General features: G+C 35.1%; 1 protein-coding gene and 1 pseudogene across 1 annotated transcript; one reads left to right on the top strand and one right to left on the bottom strand.

Moving 5' to 3' along the window:
• Nucleotides 1-249: 249 nt before the first annotated feature.
• LOC143030524 (uncharacterized) lies at nucleotides 250-7,380 on the bottom strand. The gene is made up of 2 exons (XM_076193672.1): nucleotides 6,917-7,380; nucleotides 250-1,162 (listed from the first exon to the last, which is right to left on the bottom strand). Exon 2 carries the CDS (start codon nucleotides 1,071-1,073, stop codon nucleotides 258-260), a length of 816 nt encoding a protein of 271 aa, XP_076049787.1. The 5' UTR covers nucleotides 1,074-1,162; nucleotides 6,917-7,380; the 3' UTR covers nucleotides 250-257.
• Nucleotides 1,903-14,876, top strand: part of LOC143030155 (uncharacterized) — a 27,793-nt pseudogene continuing 14,819 nt past the window's right edge.

Genomic DNA, 14,876 nt, shown 5'->3' with positions numbered 1-14,876 from the left:
ATTACCCTTTTGTGAGAAAGCGGAATCACACATGCCACACCGGAATGGCTTCTCTCCTGTGTGGGTCATCTTGTGACGTTTGAGATCATGCTTTTGTGAAAAGGCGGAATCACACGTGTCACACTGGAATGGCTTCTCTCCTGTGTGGATCATCATGTGATATTTGAGACCACCCTTTCGTGAGAAAGCGGAATCACACGTGTCACACTGGAATGGCTTCTCTCCTGTGTGGGTCCTCATGTGACATTTGAGATGACTCATGAGAGAGCAGACTCACACATGTCACACCGAAATGGCTTTTCTCCTGTGTGGGTCATCATGTGACGTTTGAGATCACGCTTTGTTGAGAAAGCGGAATCATACGTGTCACACTGGAATGGCTTCTCTCCTGTGTGGGTCATGTGACGTTTGAGATCACCCTTATGTGAGAAAGCAGAATCACACATGTCACACTGAAATGGCTTCTCTCCTGTGTGGATCATCATGTGATATTTGAGACCACCCTTTCGTGAGAAAGCGGAATCACACGTGTCACACTGGAATGGCTTCTCTCCTGTGTGGGTCCTCATGTGACATTTGAGATGACTCTTTCGTGAGAAAGCAGACTCACACATGTCACACTGAAATGGCTTCTCTCCTGTGTGAGTCATCATGTGACGTTTGAGATCAATCTTTAGTGAGAAAGCAGAATCACACATGGCACACTGGAATGGCTTCTCTCCTGTGTGGGTCATCATGTGACGTTTGAGATCACCCTTATGTGAGAAAGCAGACTCACACATGTCACACTGAAATGGCTTCTCTCCTGTGTGAGTCATCATGTGACGTTTGAGATCACCCTTATGTGAGAAAGCAGAATCACACATGTCACACTGGAATGGCTTCTCTCCTGTGTGGGTCATCATGTGACGTTTGAGATCACCCTTAAGTGAGAAAGCAGAATCACACATGTCACACCGGAATGGCTTCTCTCCTGTGTGGGTCATCATATGATGTTTGAGATTACGCTGTTGTAAGAAAGCAGAATCACACAAGTCACACTGGAAAGGCTTCTCTACTATATGGGTCATCATGTGATATATGTGACAATCACTTGATGTTTAAGATTTGTGAGATAGCCGAGCTATAGATGCCACATCGGGTTTTCTTTGTTGATACCTTTCTGAAAATAATAGATTAACTTTTAGAGAAAAGTAATAGTAGAATTGTAAGCGCTTTGCACACAAACCATTTCATACATGCCATTCTCTATTATGAGAATAATTTGCCTAAAAACACATACTAAAATCGACTATCAAAATGGCCAACTAGTCATTATAGCGGTGTTTCCTTTCTTAGCCTAGTTGTGGGTTGAAATTCCATACTTCTCTCCTACTCAAAGGAGTAATTATTGATTACCTACGATGCACCTCGTAGAGGGAATGTCACCTGCATGGAGGGGGGCGGGGTTAGGGTGGATTCAACCCTGCCCCTCAATCAACCAGTACTAAAACAAACTTTTAAGATTATCTTATCGAGTAACGGTTTATGTCTATAGTAATTGCATATCTGGCATGAGAGAATGCAAACACTGAACACGTTTGATACGTCACCTTATTAATATCTACCAATTTGGCAGCGGCGTTCCGAACTTATGAAGAACTAGACTAATTAAAGCTGCCTTTAACGTAGAGGCATACTACTTGCTTTGCTGTCAAAGTCTTGCATACGTCACATAGGGAGTGTTTTGCAGATAACTTTTTGGGCTAACGGCAAACAAAAAGGAAGACAAAGCGTCCCTCCAAGTTTTTTCCTATGTTAACAAAGGAATAAATACAATAAAATGTAACTTGTATAAGTGAAATAAATTAAATCACGTTCATACACACTGTGACCTTTGTTCATCATGTACGCTCTCACGTTATGTTGAGTGTCCTTGTGTTCCTAGTGGTCAGGTAATTGTATTTAAGTCTATGCACCTATTTACGCTAATTTCTTTTATCGTCCACACTTCTAAGAATAATCTCCTTTTCTTCGAGCTGTCTCTGAGTAACGCAGTCGCTCCTTCCCAGTCAACGTTGTGCTGTAGTTCGTTCATGTGTTTATAAAGTGCTGAGGCTGCATCTTTCCGTTTAACTGCCCGTTTTTGTTCTTCAATTCTAGTGACGAGTTTCTTCTGTCTTTCTCCTATGTAATCTGCATCACAATCCAAACATCCAATGCGGTACACTACGCCCGCCTGCTGAGTGGGTGCTTCCATGTCCCACCCCTACATCAAACCATTTCAATTTGAAAGGATTACAAAGGACAAGCATGCCGACAGGAGACCTTTTGGTCCATAACTCGGTCGGATGCGAAAAAAAACTATGACGATAAATAAATAAATGATAATAACAAATAAGATAAATAAATAGGTAAAGTTAAATTATAACCTATCAGGTAAATAGTAAATAATAAATGGACAGATAAATAATAATAAGCAAATTGATAAATGATAACCAATAGTGTGAAAAAATGTCACTTTTAATGTTGTCAATTCTTTTCAGAATCTTAAACCTGTATCAAGTCACCTGAGTCTACGCTTTTTAGGGAAATAGATTCATATGTTTTAATTGATTTTAATTAAACAATCCTCTGAAGAAGCTATTGTAAGCGAAACCGGTCAGGAATAAACTCGATATTCAGATAAAGACCCGTGTCTCCACCTTTCCCATAATTGATTTTTGTATAATTCTTTTTTTGGTATTTGAAATCAGTTTTGTGGCTCGCCGCTGTACTTTTTCCAATCTGTTAATGTCTTTAATGAAAGTCAGAGACCATAAGAAAACGGCATATTCCAATTGTGGTTGAAGTCATAAGATCATGCAATCAGTTCTGGAATCTTGTTTGCTTTCTCAGAGGCTATATTGTTTAGGTGATTTGAGATAGTTACTGATAATTAACCTGAGATCCTTTTCACTATCCACTTTTGTTAATGAATTCATAAAAAACTTCTAATCGTACTTACTGTTATTTTACCTATGTGTATAACCTTGCAATTGTGTAGAATTCCATTAGCCACTTTTCAGATTACACAGTTTTGTAACATCAGCAAATTTGGACATGATAGATTTCAGTACGTGGTCTATATCATTGATATATACTATGAATAGAAGTGGCTAAAGAACGGAACCCTGAGGAACTCCACTTTGTAAGAACATCTTTGTCTCTGCGAGTTCGGTGGGTTATATCAGAAACGTAAAGGTCATGACGCCTAGAAAAGAGAAACCAAGTATCAAGAAAGTGGTATTCCAGTTGCTTGAACAACTGTGATATCCTCTCATTGATCCTTGTGGCTTGAACACATGTTGTACTACTCTTGTATAAAAAAAAAAAAAAAAAAAATTGACTGCTATTAACAGCTTTCCTCCTATCCCATATATCTGTAAAACCTCCCACAGTGCCTTTCCATCTACTTTGTCAAAACCCTTTTCCAAATACTACATACATACATACATATACCGAGGCTTTTCCCCCCTTACAAGGGAGGTAGCCAAAAAGGGAAAGGCATAAAATCATTCCCACACATTCCATCCCTGAATACACTCCACACCCCTCCACCCTCCCTCTTATCTGAGCCCCTCCAAATACTAAAAGGCCCAAAATCATCTTAACCCTTTGCTAAAGCTTCCTCACATGTCTGTCTTACCATGAAAATCAGACTTTGCACAACATGTAAACGCTCTCAATGAGCAGACGCTAAGTCATCGACTTGAACCCAAGTTGCCGTTAGGTTCCCTAAGATTTTGATTCCTGATAACCAAAGATGCACCCCGAGTGATTTGAACTTACACTTGATCGTACATTGGTTTGCTGTTTAACTTTACTCAATCATTATTTACGTTACCATTATTCCTATTTATTTGTTCATTTATAGCTGTGCTTTCTCGCACCCTACCTAGTTATGGACCAAAAGGTCTCCTATCGGCATACTCCTCTTTTTTAATCCTTTGTAAATAGAAATGGTTACCCTCATAAACATGTATGTACATCATACACACATCCTACCGTGATATTTTCTCCAGTATCATTACATCCTATCGTAATATTTTGTCCTCCACTACTGTTTATCATTATTTACTATTTGTTTATCATTTAACTATACCTATGTATTATTTATTCTATTTGTTATTATATATAATTTTTATTTTCTTTCATCATTTTTATCATCTATACATTTTTTCGCATCCGACCTAGTTATGGACCAAAAGGTCTTCTGTCGGCATGGCCCGCCTTTGTAACCCTTTGGAACCGTTGACAGTGTCCCAGCCCTGTCTCCCATGGCAAAATACTGCTTAACACGCCGCCTAACCTTGAGGAGGTGCACATGCATGTATTCGTGCTACTCGCCTACAACCACCACTTGACTACTGTTAGTATTGGTCACTGATTACTTAGTTGGTCATATCAATGCACAACCATATGAAGTTCATATATTGGGAACTCCCCAAAATTGGAAAACTGCTCATTATAATGGTGTTGGCTACTACCCTTTTCTATTCTTTCACTACAATGTAAACAAACACATAGTTGCCAGACCAACTCCGACATGAGCCACTGTCCAATCCATGTACCAGCTATAACTGCTAGCAATATTACAAACCAATTTCGAAGGTATATTGCCCTAAGGCTCACTCGAGGAAAGATATGACATAAAAACAGTCAAAAATAATTCTATACAGAACTGTCAGTGACACTAGAGCTCATGGAGGAGTCATATAACTCAAACTATCTAACACAAAAGTTCTCACGACTCATGCAGATCATCAGGTGAAAATTATTGCACTCCATCAAATGCCTGTATATAAATTAATTATAAACTATTATCCGTCACAAAATGATCTTGCACATTTCACGAAGAAAACAAATTCAACAGAACAAGAGAAGAGATCACAACTCGGCAAGGAAATATTGACAGCCTTTTTATAGAAATTAAACCAACAAAGAAATTCCATCATTAGAGCTAACCAAAAGAAATGTATTAATCAGAATGGCGGCCATATTATCCACGCCATTTCTAGGTATTAGGCCTACTATTTCATTCCTTCAGACCTTCATCCGTTGATACAGAAACTGACAAGCTGGAAAGGATATACAACAAAATGCCACATGCCAATGTCCACAGTCCTACATTTTCTTGCTTATTATCATAAAACAATTTCTATAGATATAGAATAAATAATTCATATTATGCATCAAGGATAAAATCACCATTATATTTTGCACTTGTATTTCATTTATAAAAATTGCACAAAAAGTATATTTTTGCACTTCTATTTCATGCATACATTAACACTATACAAAAATTAAATGGATATATAGTATGATAACAAGAATAAATCATAATTTTTGAAAAAATTAGAATAGTCTGATTAGAACTGAAGCCTCAAATCAGAGTATGACCAATGTAATATAAAGACATCACACACAGTTTGAAAAGCGAAACAACTGTTATTCTATCTTATTATTATTATTATTTCTGATTGGAAAATAATCACTCCTCAGTATGGACACCCTAATAAATTCCCTAAAAAGGGAAGACAACAATGTGGCCAATAACTGCACAGGATACAACCTGCCAACCTACATAAAAATATCGGAGATGGGCATAAAAGAATTTTCAAAAAAGTCTCCTAAGATCAAATGAGGAATTCTTTACAGGTACCAGTTTCAACATCCAATCAACTTGGAGCATCAACAATCTTAATGTCATCTGCCTAATTTAACTTAACATTATATGTACAGTTTTCTATTTCTGTATTGGGAAATAAAATAGAAGTGCAAAATATGCAATTATTTGTGCTTTTATACAGGGATTACCTTTGTCTTGTGGCATTTTGTATATAATACCTGACTTTAGAAAATATCACCTTACTGGTTTACAAAAGCTTCACATAATGAACTTGAGGTAAATTAGGTGAAAAAAAACAAAGTCACACTACACTTAAGGATGTAAATCCTAATATCCACAAAGCACCCAACAGGCTACTAGATTTGATTTTCTTTAACAATTTTCCTGTTGATTTCATTAAATTTGGTGTTCTGTTTCAATCAGAAAACACTTGTTTGTACCAACCCCAACCCCCATACCAGTCATGTCTGGGGACTGCGTTGGGAAATAAGTATTTAGAATTAAAGAGGAGTGCAAAGACAGTGGTTAATGAGAGAAAGGATAACATTGTTCAAATAAAGGATAAAATAAGCACAGTTTTCTCCAATTCTGACCATACCTAAGATTAGAGAACACAATCACAGTAGAGTTCGCTATTCTTTAAAGGATTATTGGGTTCATTATTCTTTACATTACTGTAATCAGGTTTGCTGTTTTTGAGATAGATATGTTGGGTCTGCTGATCCTGACATCTAAATAAGGAAAAGAGGAGGGTTGGGTTATGTTAGGTTATGATAGGATAGCCATTCTTTAGATGAGGATCATTGGGGTCACTGTTCTTGACATGATCCATATATATATATATACATTATATATGCATATATATATATATATATATATATATATATATATATATATATTTATATATATATATGTATATATTACAATAATGTATACTAATAACTGCATAATTTTATATATTTACACGCGTCTCCAATCCTTCACTATATCACTGGCTAGTCCTTATCATTCTGTTTTGAACACCATAGGCATATATAAATACAGCAAATTCAATGTCATGCCTGCATTGACTTTTAAATCTCTAGGATGAGCATCTTTACATTTACCAAGAATTAGCTCAGTTTACATTACATCTCAAAGTTGCAATTCTTATATCACCAACTAATTTTTATAATTCTGAGTATTTTCAACCCCAGGTACAAATACCACAAATCAATAGTAACATCACTAGTAATATGAAAAAACAGCAAACTAGTTTATACATACCTAATCTTACACTAACTCTTCATTTAATACATGGGAGTGTTCTAAAGGATCAGTATTTACTCTCAACTACTTCCTATATCTAAAGGGGCTATTGTGATTTGAAATGCTATTTTCATTTTTTTGAGTACCCCAACCCTATGGTTTAAATTTTTCTCGTTTTGTTATGACTAATATTTTCGTTAGGTAAGAGTAAGCTACGTAAAATCATTTCTAAAAGTGCCCTTGTACATTTGCAAGAATATCTCAATTTTTTTGGAGATTTGTTAGACGCCGAAGCGTCACGAAGATAGTAAACAAAGAAGGAAACCACACAGGTAACGAAAAAGTTGATTGGTGCCTGAGAGTTGCAGGCCATTGTGGTTGTAGCTGTCTAGTGATGGATATCTTAAAAAGAATGCTGTAGGTCAGTAATGAGATCTAGTTAGGTTTTATTCCGTTCGAAGAAACCCAGCGTTTCAAATTTTGTTGAGGAGCCTGTCCGTAGCCGGGAGGTTGAACTTTGTCTTTGTTTTGCCTTTAGGTTGGGATACTCGAAATAAAAAGAGCATTTCAAATCTCAATAGCCCCTTAAGATCTAGGAAGTAGTGGACAGTAAATATTAATGTTTTAGAACACCTCCAAGTATTAAATGAAGAGTTAGTGTAGGATAAGGTATGTAGAAATTGATTTGCCTTTTTTCAAATCACTACTGATGTTACTATTGATTTGTGGTATAATTTATACCTGTGGTTGAAAATACTCAGAATTATAAAAACTAGTTGGTGATACAAAAATTGCAACTTTGAGATGTAACATAATGTAAACTGAGCTAATTCTTGGTAAATGTAAAGATGCTCATCCTCGAGTTTTAAAAGTCACTGCAGACATGACATTGAATTTGCTGTATTTATATATGGGGTTCAAAACGCTTAGAATGTTAAGGACTAGCCAGTGATACAGTGAAGGATTGCAGACATGTGTGTGAATATCTAAAATTATCCAGTCATTAGTATGCACATTATTTTAAACATATATAAATATATATATATGTATATATACATATGTATATATATATGTATATATATATATATATATATATACACATATATATATATATATACATATATGTATATATATATATATATATATAGTATATATATACATATATATATATATATATATATATATATATATATGGATCATGTCAAGAACAGTGACCCCAATGATCCTTAACTACGGAATGACTATCCCATCATAACCTAACCTAACTCAACCCTCCTTTTTTCCTAATTCAGATAATGTCAAGATTAGGAAACCTAACATATCTATATAAAAAACAGCAAACCTGATTATAGTAATGTAAAGAATAATGAACCCAATAATCTTTTAAAGAATAGTGAACCCTGCTGTGATTGTGTTCTATGATCTTAGGTATAGTCAGAATTGGAGAAAACTGCGCTTGTTTCATTGTTTATTTGAACAATGTTGTCCTTGTTTCTCTCATTAATCACTGGCTTTGCACTCCTCTTTAATTCTAAATATTTATTTCCCAATGCAGTCCCCAGACACGACTGGTATGGGGTTAGGGTTGGTACAAACAAGTGTTTTCTAATTGAAACAGAACACCCAATTTAATTAAATCAACAGGAAAACTGTTATAAGAAAAAAAATCAAATCTAGTAGCCTGTTGGGTGTCTTGTGGATATTAGGATTTACATCATTACCCCGTCTGGGGTATTGGCTGCTTGTTATTGTGGCAAAGTAGCATGCAGTCGATACTTTAGGGTCTATATGGGGCGCCCCTACGGACCAGAGCCACACATCATTTTGTCTATGATAGAGGAAAACTCTGTTCATAGAGAAATGATGACACTTTTATACTACGACTGTCCCCCAACCCCTTGCTGCTGTCCTGTACCATTTCTCTGAGTATTCTTTTTCTGTGGTGGGGGAAAAGAATACTGCCACCAAGTATTCCCACTTGGATCGTAAGAGGCGAGAAGAAAGGGACGGGGATTGGGACTAGGCATCCTTCTCCTTGTAGCCCCACAGGGCACATTCCTAAAAGTAAAGGCAAAGGCATAAGAGGGTCTGGAAGTTCTCGGACCAGCACCCTAAGATTTGGGTCTTTTAATGTGTGTGGATGTGGTACAGATGAGAGTAAAAGGGAAGAGATAGTATGTTTGTGAGAAGAAAAATGAATGTTGGCTTTGAGTGAAACTAAGCTGAAAGGGAAGGGCAATTGAAAGTTTGGGAGTGTAAGTGGGAGGTTATCAGGAGTGAAGAGAGGGCAAGGGAGGGAAGGGGTGGCTATACTAGTAAGTGAAGAGATAGGTAAACGGGTAGTGGAGTGGAAGGAGGTTTCCTCAAGGATAATGTGGATGAAGGTGAAACTGGGAAAGGAGATGTGGGTTTTTGTAAGTGCATATAGGCCTGGCAGTGAGAAGAGTGTAGAACAAAGGGAGGCTTTTTGGATAGATTTAAATGAGTGCATAGAGGGTTTAGCGAGAAGTGTAAATGTAATAGTACTGGGAGACCTTAATGCTAGGGTAGGAAAGGATCCAATTGATGGAATGGTTGGGAAATGTGGAGTTCCAGGTAAAAATCGTAGTGGAGAGTTGATGGTGGAAATGTGTCTAGAAAAAGAGTTGATGATAGCAAATACAGTGTTTCAGAAGAAAGTCAAGCATAAGTACACATGGGAGAGGGTGGTGGATGGAAGGGTGGTAGATAGAGCTTTAATGGACTATGTAGTGGTAAATAGGATTATGATAAGAAGAGTTAAGGATGTACATGTGCTAAGGGGAGAGGGTGGAGGAATATCAGATCATTTTCTGGTGGAAGGTAAGTTGAGAGTGGAGGACAGATGGAGAAAGAGGAAAGGGACAAAAGGTAGGGAGGTGCTTAGAGTAAACTCTTTAAATGAAAAGGAGAAGGAGTACAAGAAGAAGCTGAAGGAGTGGGAGGGAGTGAAGGATAGAGTAGAGGTAGGTGTGGAGGAGGAATGGGGATGGTTCAAGGAGGGAGTCACAAAGTGTGCAAAGATGGTGTGTGGAACAAGAAGGACAGGAGGAAATAGAAGGAAGGGTAGTGAATGGTGGGATGAGGAAATGAAGAAGGTTGTAGAGGAGAAGAAGCGAGCTTACACAGATTGGTTACAAAATAGGACAAGGAAGTCATATGAGACATACAAAGAAATAAAAGAGACATAAAGAAAAAGGTAAAGGAGGCAAATAGGAGAGCAGAGATAAAATGGGGTAAGAGTATGACAGAAATTTTTGAAAGCAATAAAAAGATGATTTGGAAAACAATTAAGAGAGGAAGAGGAGGCGAATCAAGTAAAGAAGAAAAGGTAAAAGGTGCAGATGGAGAGATGATAATGGAAGAGAAGGCAGTAAGGGGAAGATGGGCAGAATATTTTAGGGAGGTTTTAAATGTGAAGGAGGATAGGGAAGGAAAGATAGCTGCAGTGGGAAATGCGAAGAAAATGAGAGTGATGAGTGAGGAGAATGGAGGAGAAATAAGGAAGGATGAGGTGAAGGCAGTTGTTAAGATGATGAAAGCAGGTAAGGCACCTGGTATGGATGGATGCCATGCAGAATGTCTGAAAAAGGGAGGTCAAGTGATGGTGGACTGGTTGGTGAGGTTATTTAATGTTTGCTGGAAAGAGGGTAGAGTACCGGAGGACTGGAGGAGTGCCTGTATAGTTCCTCTTTACAAGGGAAAAGGGGACAAGTGTGAATGTAGTAGTTTCAGAGGGATTAGCTTGTTAAGTGTAGTTGGGAAGGCTTATGGGAGGATCTTGATTGAGAGGATTAGGAGAGGAACAGAAGGAGTAAGTGGTGAGGAACAGTGTGGATTTAGGACAGGTAGAGGTTGTGTAGATCAGATCTTTGTGGTAAGACAGATATGTGAGAAAGCTATAGGAAAGGGGAAGGATGTTTTTTTTTGGCTTTTATGGATCTGGAAAAGGCTTATGATAGGGTAGACAGAAAGGCACTGTGGGAGGTTATGCAGATTTATGGGATAGGAGGAAAGCTTCTGGGAGCTGTCAAGAGTTTTTATGAGAGTAGTAGAGCTTGTGTCAGGATTGGAAATGGAGAGAGTGGTTTGAGGTAAAGGTGGGACTTCGTCAAGGATGCGTTATGTCGCCCTGGCTGTTCAACATATATATATATATATATATATGTATATGTACATATATATATATATTCATTATATATATATGTATATTTATATTCATTATATATATATATATTCATATACATATATGTATTAATATATATATATGTATATTTATATATATTTATATACATATATATATTTATATACATATATATTTATATACATATATATATTTATATACATATATATAATTATATACATATGTATATTTATATACATATATATATATATATATGTTTGTATATATATGTTTGTATATATATGTATATATATATATATATATATATATGTTTATATATTTATATATGTTTGTATATATATATATATGTTTATATATATATACTGTATATATATATATTTATATATTTATATATATATATATATACTTATATATACATATATACTTATATATATATATATATATATTTATATATATATATATATATATGTATATGCATATATATATATATATATATATATATATATATATATCTATATATCTTTATTCAACCACAAACAACTTTTAATTCCATGCCATCGCAATCGAGACTGATAGCGCATTGGTTTAAGTCACTGTAACTTTGTTACGGGTTAGCTGGGTTCGAATCCTCGGCTCGTCCACGTTTCAATTTCCAACAAAATGTCTCCATCGAGCGATTCTTCTGTCTCGATTGCGATGGCATGGAATTAAAAGTTGTTTGTGGTTGAATAAAGACATCAATTGATCGCTGTGAACCATTCAGTGTAGATGTATATATATATATATATGTATATACATATGTATATATATATATTTATATATATGTATATATATATATTTATATATATATTGATATATATATGTATATATGTATATATATGTATATATATATATATGTTTATATGTATATTGGATGACATTGATTGGATGACCCTTGAACATGGCCATATAGGTAGTCGCTTGATTGATTTTCTTGGTGACAATTACTTAATTCAGCATGTAAAAGAGCCCACAAGATATGGAAACTTGCTCGATTTATTGATCACTAGCCGCGAAAGCATGGTAACTGATGTAGAAGTCGGTGAATCTGTTGCAAATAGCGATCACAATTTAGTCAGATTCAAACTCCTAAACAATTTTAGAATAGATACTTGTGCTTCTAAAATACCCGATTTCAGTAAAGCTCAGTTCATAGAACTACGTCAGGAGCTTCAGCTTACAGATTGGGAGGCAAAATTAAACGAAAGGCCTGTAGATCAGATGTGGGAAATATTTCAAAATACGCTCACTAAGATGATTCAAACTTACATTCCTTTTAAGGACAGACGTCCCCCAAATCAGGCTCGCCCAAAGTGGCTCGACAAAGAAACTGAAAAAGTATTGCTAAAAAGAGACAGGCTTATAAGAAATATAAGTGCTCGGGTGCATCTAATGACTATGAAAGTTATGTATCAATACAGAGAGATTTAAGAAAGACAATAAGAAAAAGAAAACGACAATACGAAATGAACATCGCTGATAAATCCAAAGAGAATCCCAAAGAATTCTATAGTTACATTAGAGATAAAAAGGTTGTTAGGAATCACATTGGTCCACTATTATCTGCTGACGGTCAACTTGAATATTCAAATGAAGGATTGTGTGATATTTTAAACAACTATTTTAGCTCAGTATTCGTAAACGAAACATCTCAAAGTGAACTCCAAACTGAAACTTGTGAAAAGTCTGGGGTAAACTTACTCACTACGGTAAATATAACAAAAGAAAAAATTAAAAGGTGTATAGACAAACTCAAAGTTAATAAAACACCAGGGCCTGACGGTTGGCATCCAAGAATCTTAAAGGAAATGAAAAATGAGATTGTTGTTCCATTAGAAATTATTTTCAAGAAATCCATCATATCCGGAGATGTCCCAAGAGAATGGAAACTAGCTAACGTTACTCCCATATTCAAAAAAGGTGACAAAAAGAAACCAAATAACTATAGGCCTATAAGTTTGACTTCGATCGTAGGAAAAATAATGGAAACTATCATCAGAGATGATATCGAATATCATTTAGAAAGTAACCGTTTGATAAATGATAGCCAGCATGGTTTCAGACGGAAACGTTCTTGCGTGACTAACTTACTCGAATTCTACAACACAGTTATCTCGAATTATGACAAAAGAAACAATATAGATTTAATATATCTAGACTTTGCAAAAGCTTTTGATACCGTCCCACACGAAAGACTACTTACTAAATTAGCTTTGCATGGAATAAGTGGTAGCCTATTAGGTTGGACTAGTAATTGGTTGAAAGGTCGAAAACAGAGAGTTGTTTTAAATGGAAAAACTTCTGGATGGAAAAATGTTGCAAGTGGAGTTCCTCAGGGTTCCGTTCTTGGGCCACTTCTATTCATAGTATATATAAATGATATAGACAATGGACTAAGATCTACTGTTTCCAAATTTGCTGATGATACAAAACTGTGCGGAGTGGCAAATGATCACTCAAACCAATTAGATATTCAAGAAGATTTAGATCAATTACAGCAATGGTCTGAAAAGTGGCTAATGAAATTTAACACAAGTAAATGCAAGGTAATGCACATAGGTAAAAATAACAGTAAGTACGATTACAAGTTATTTGGAAATTCGTTAACAAAAGTGGATAGTGAAAAAGATCTCGGCGTAATTATCAGTAACGACCTCAAATCATCCAAGCAGTGTATTTCAGCCTCTGAGAAAGCAAATAAGATTCTAGGACTGATTGCGCGATCTTTTGATTTCAAAAGTCCATCACTCATTAACAAGCTATATAAATCGTTAGTTCGTCCACATTTGGAATATGCTGTTTCCGTATGGTCACCGAATCTCATTAAAGACATTGACAGACTGGAAAAAGTACAACGGCGAGCCACAAAACTGATTCCAAATATCAAAAATAAATCATACGAAAATCGACTTAAGCACATGAATCTGTTTTCCCTAAAAAAGCGTAGACTCAGAGGTGACTTGATACAGGTCTAAGATTTTAAAGGGAATTGACAACATCAAAAGTGACAAAATTTTCACATTGAATGAGAATCAGACAAGAAACAATGGTCTCAATCTGTCCGGAAATAGATTCAATTTGGAAGTAGGTAGAAACAACTTTGCCAACCGTGTAGTCAATGAATGGAATAAACTTCCTGCACAGGTAGTGCAATGTAGTTCAGTTCGAAGCTTTAAGAATCATTTAGATAAATACCTAAGTAAGATGCTGTAATGATTATAATTTATGTTATATTATTTGTTTTTGTTTTGTTATAATTTGTCTGTCTGATTTTCATTTATTATTAGTTATATGTCAATTTATAATCATTTACTATTTACCTTTTTGTTTGTTATTCAACTATACCTATGCATTTATTTATGTATTTTATTTGTTATTTTTACATTATTATAGTTTTAATTTATTATTAATATGATTTTTTTTTTTTTTTTGCATCCGACCTAGATATGGATCAAAAGGTCTCCTGTCGGCATGCTCCGCCTTTGTAATCCTTTGTAATTTGTTTATAAATAAATAAATTATATATATATATATATATATATATATATATATTTATATTTGTATATATATATATATATATATATATATATATGTATATATATATTTATATATATATATATATATATATATTGTATATATATATATATATATATATATATATATATATATATATATATATATATATATTTTTTTTTTTCATCCGACCTAGATATGGATCAAAAGGTCTCCTGTCGGCATGCTCCGCCTTTGTAATCCTTTGTAATTTATACATACATA

The sequence above is a fragment of the Oratosquilla oratoria genome, chromosome 12 (assembly GCF_046742065.1).
Source record: "Oratosquilla oratoria isolate Oo_2021 chromosome 12, ASM4674206v1, whole genome shotgun sequence".
NCBI classification, from domain to species: Eukaryota; Metazoa; Arthropoda; class Malacostraca; order Stomatopoda; family Squillidae; genus Oratosquilla; species Oratosquilla oratoria.
Note: the sequence above shows the minus strand (reverse complement) of the source record. Positions and strands in the feature narration are given on the sequence as shown.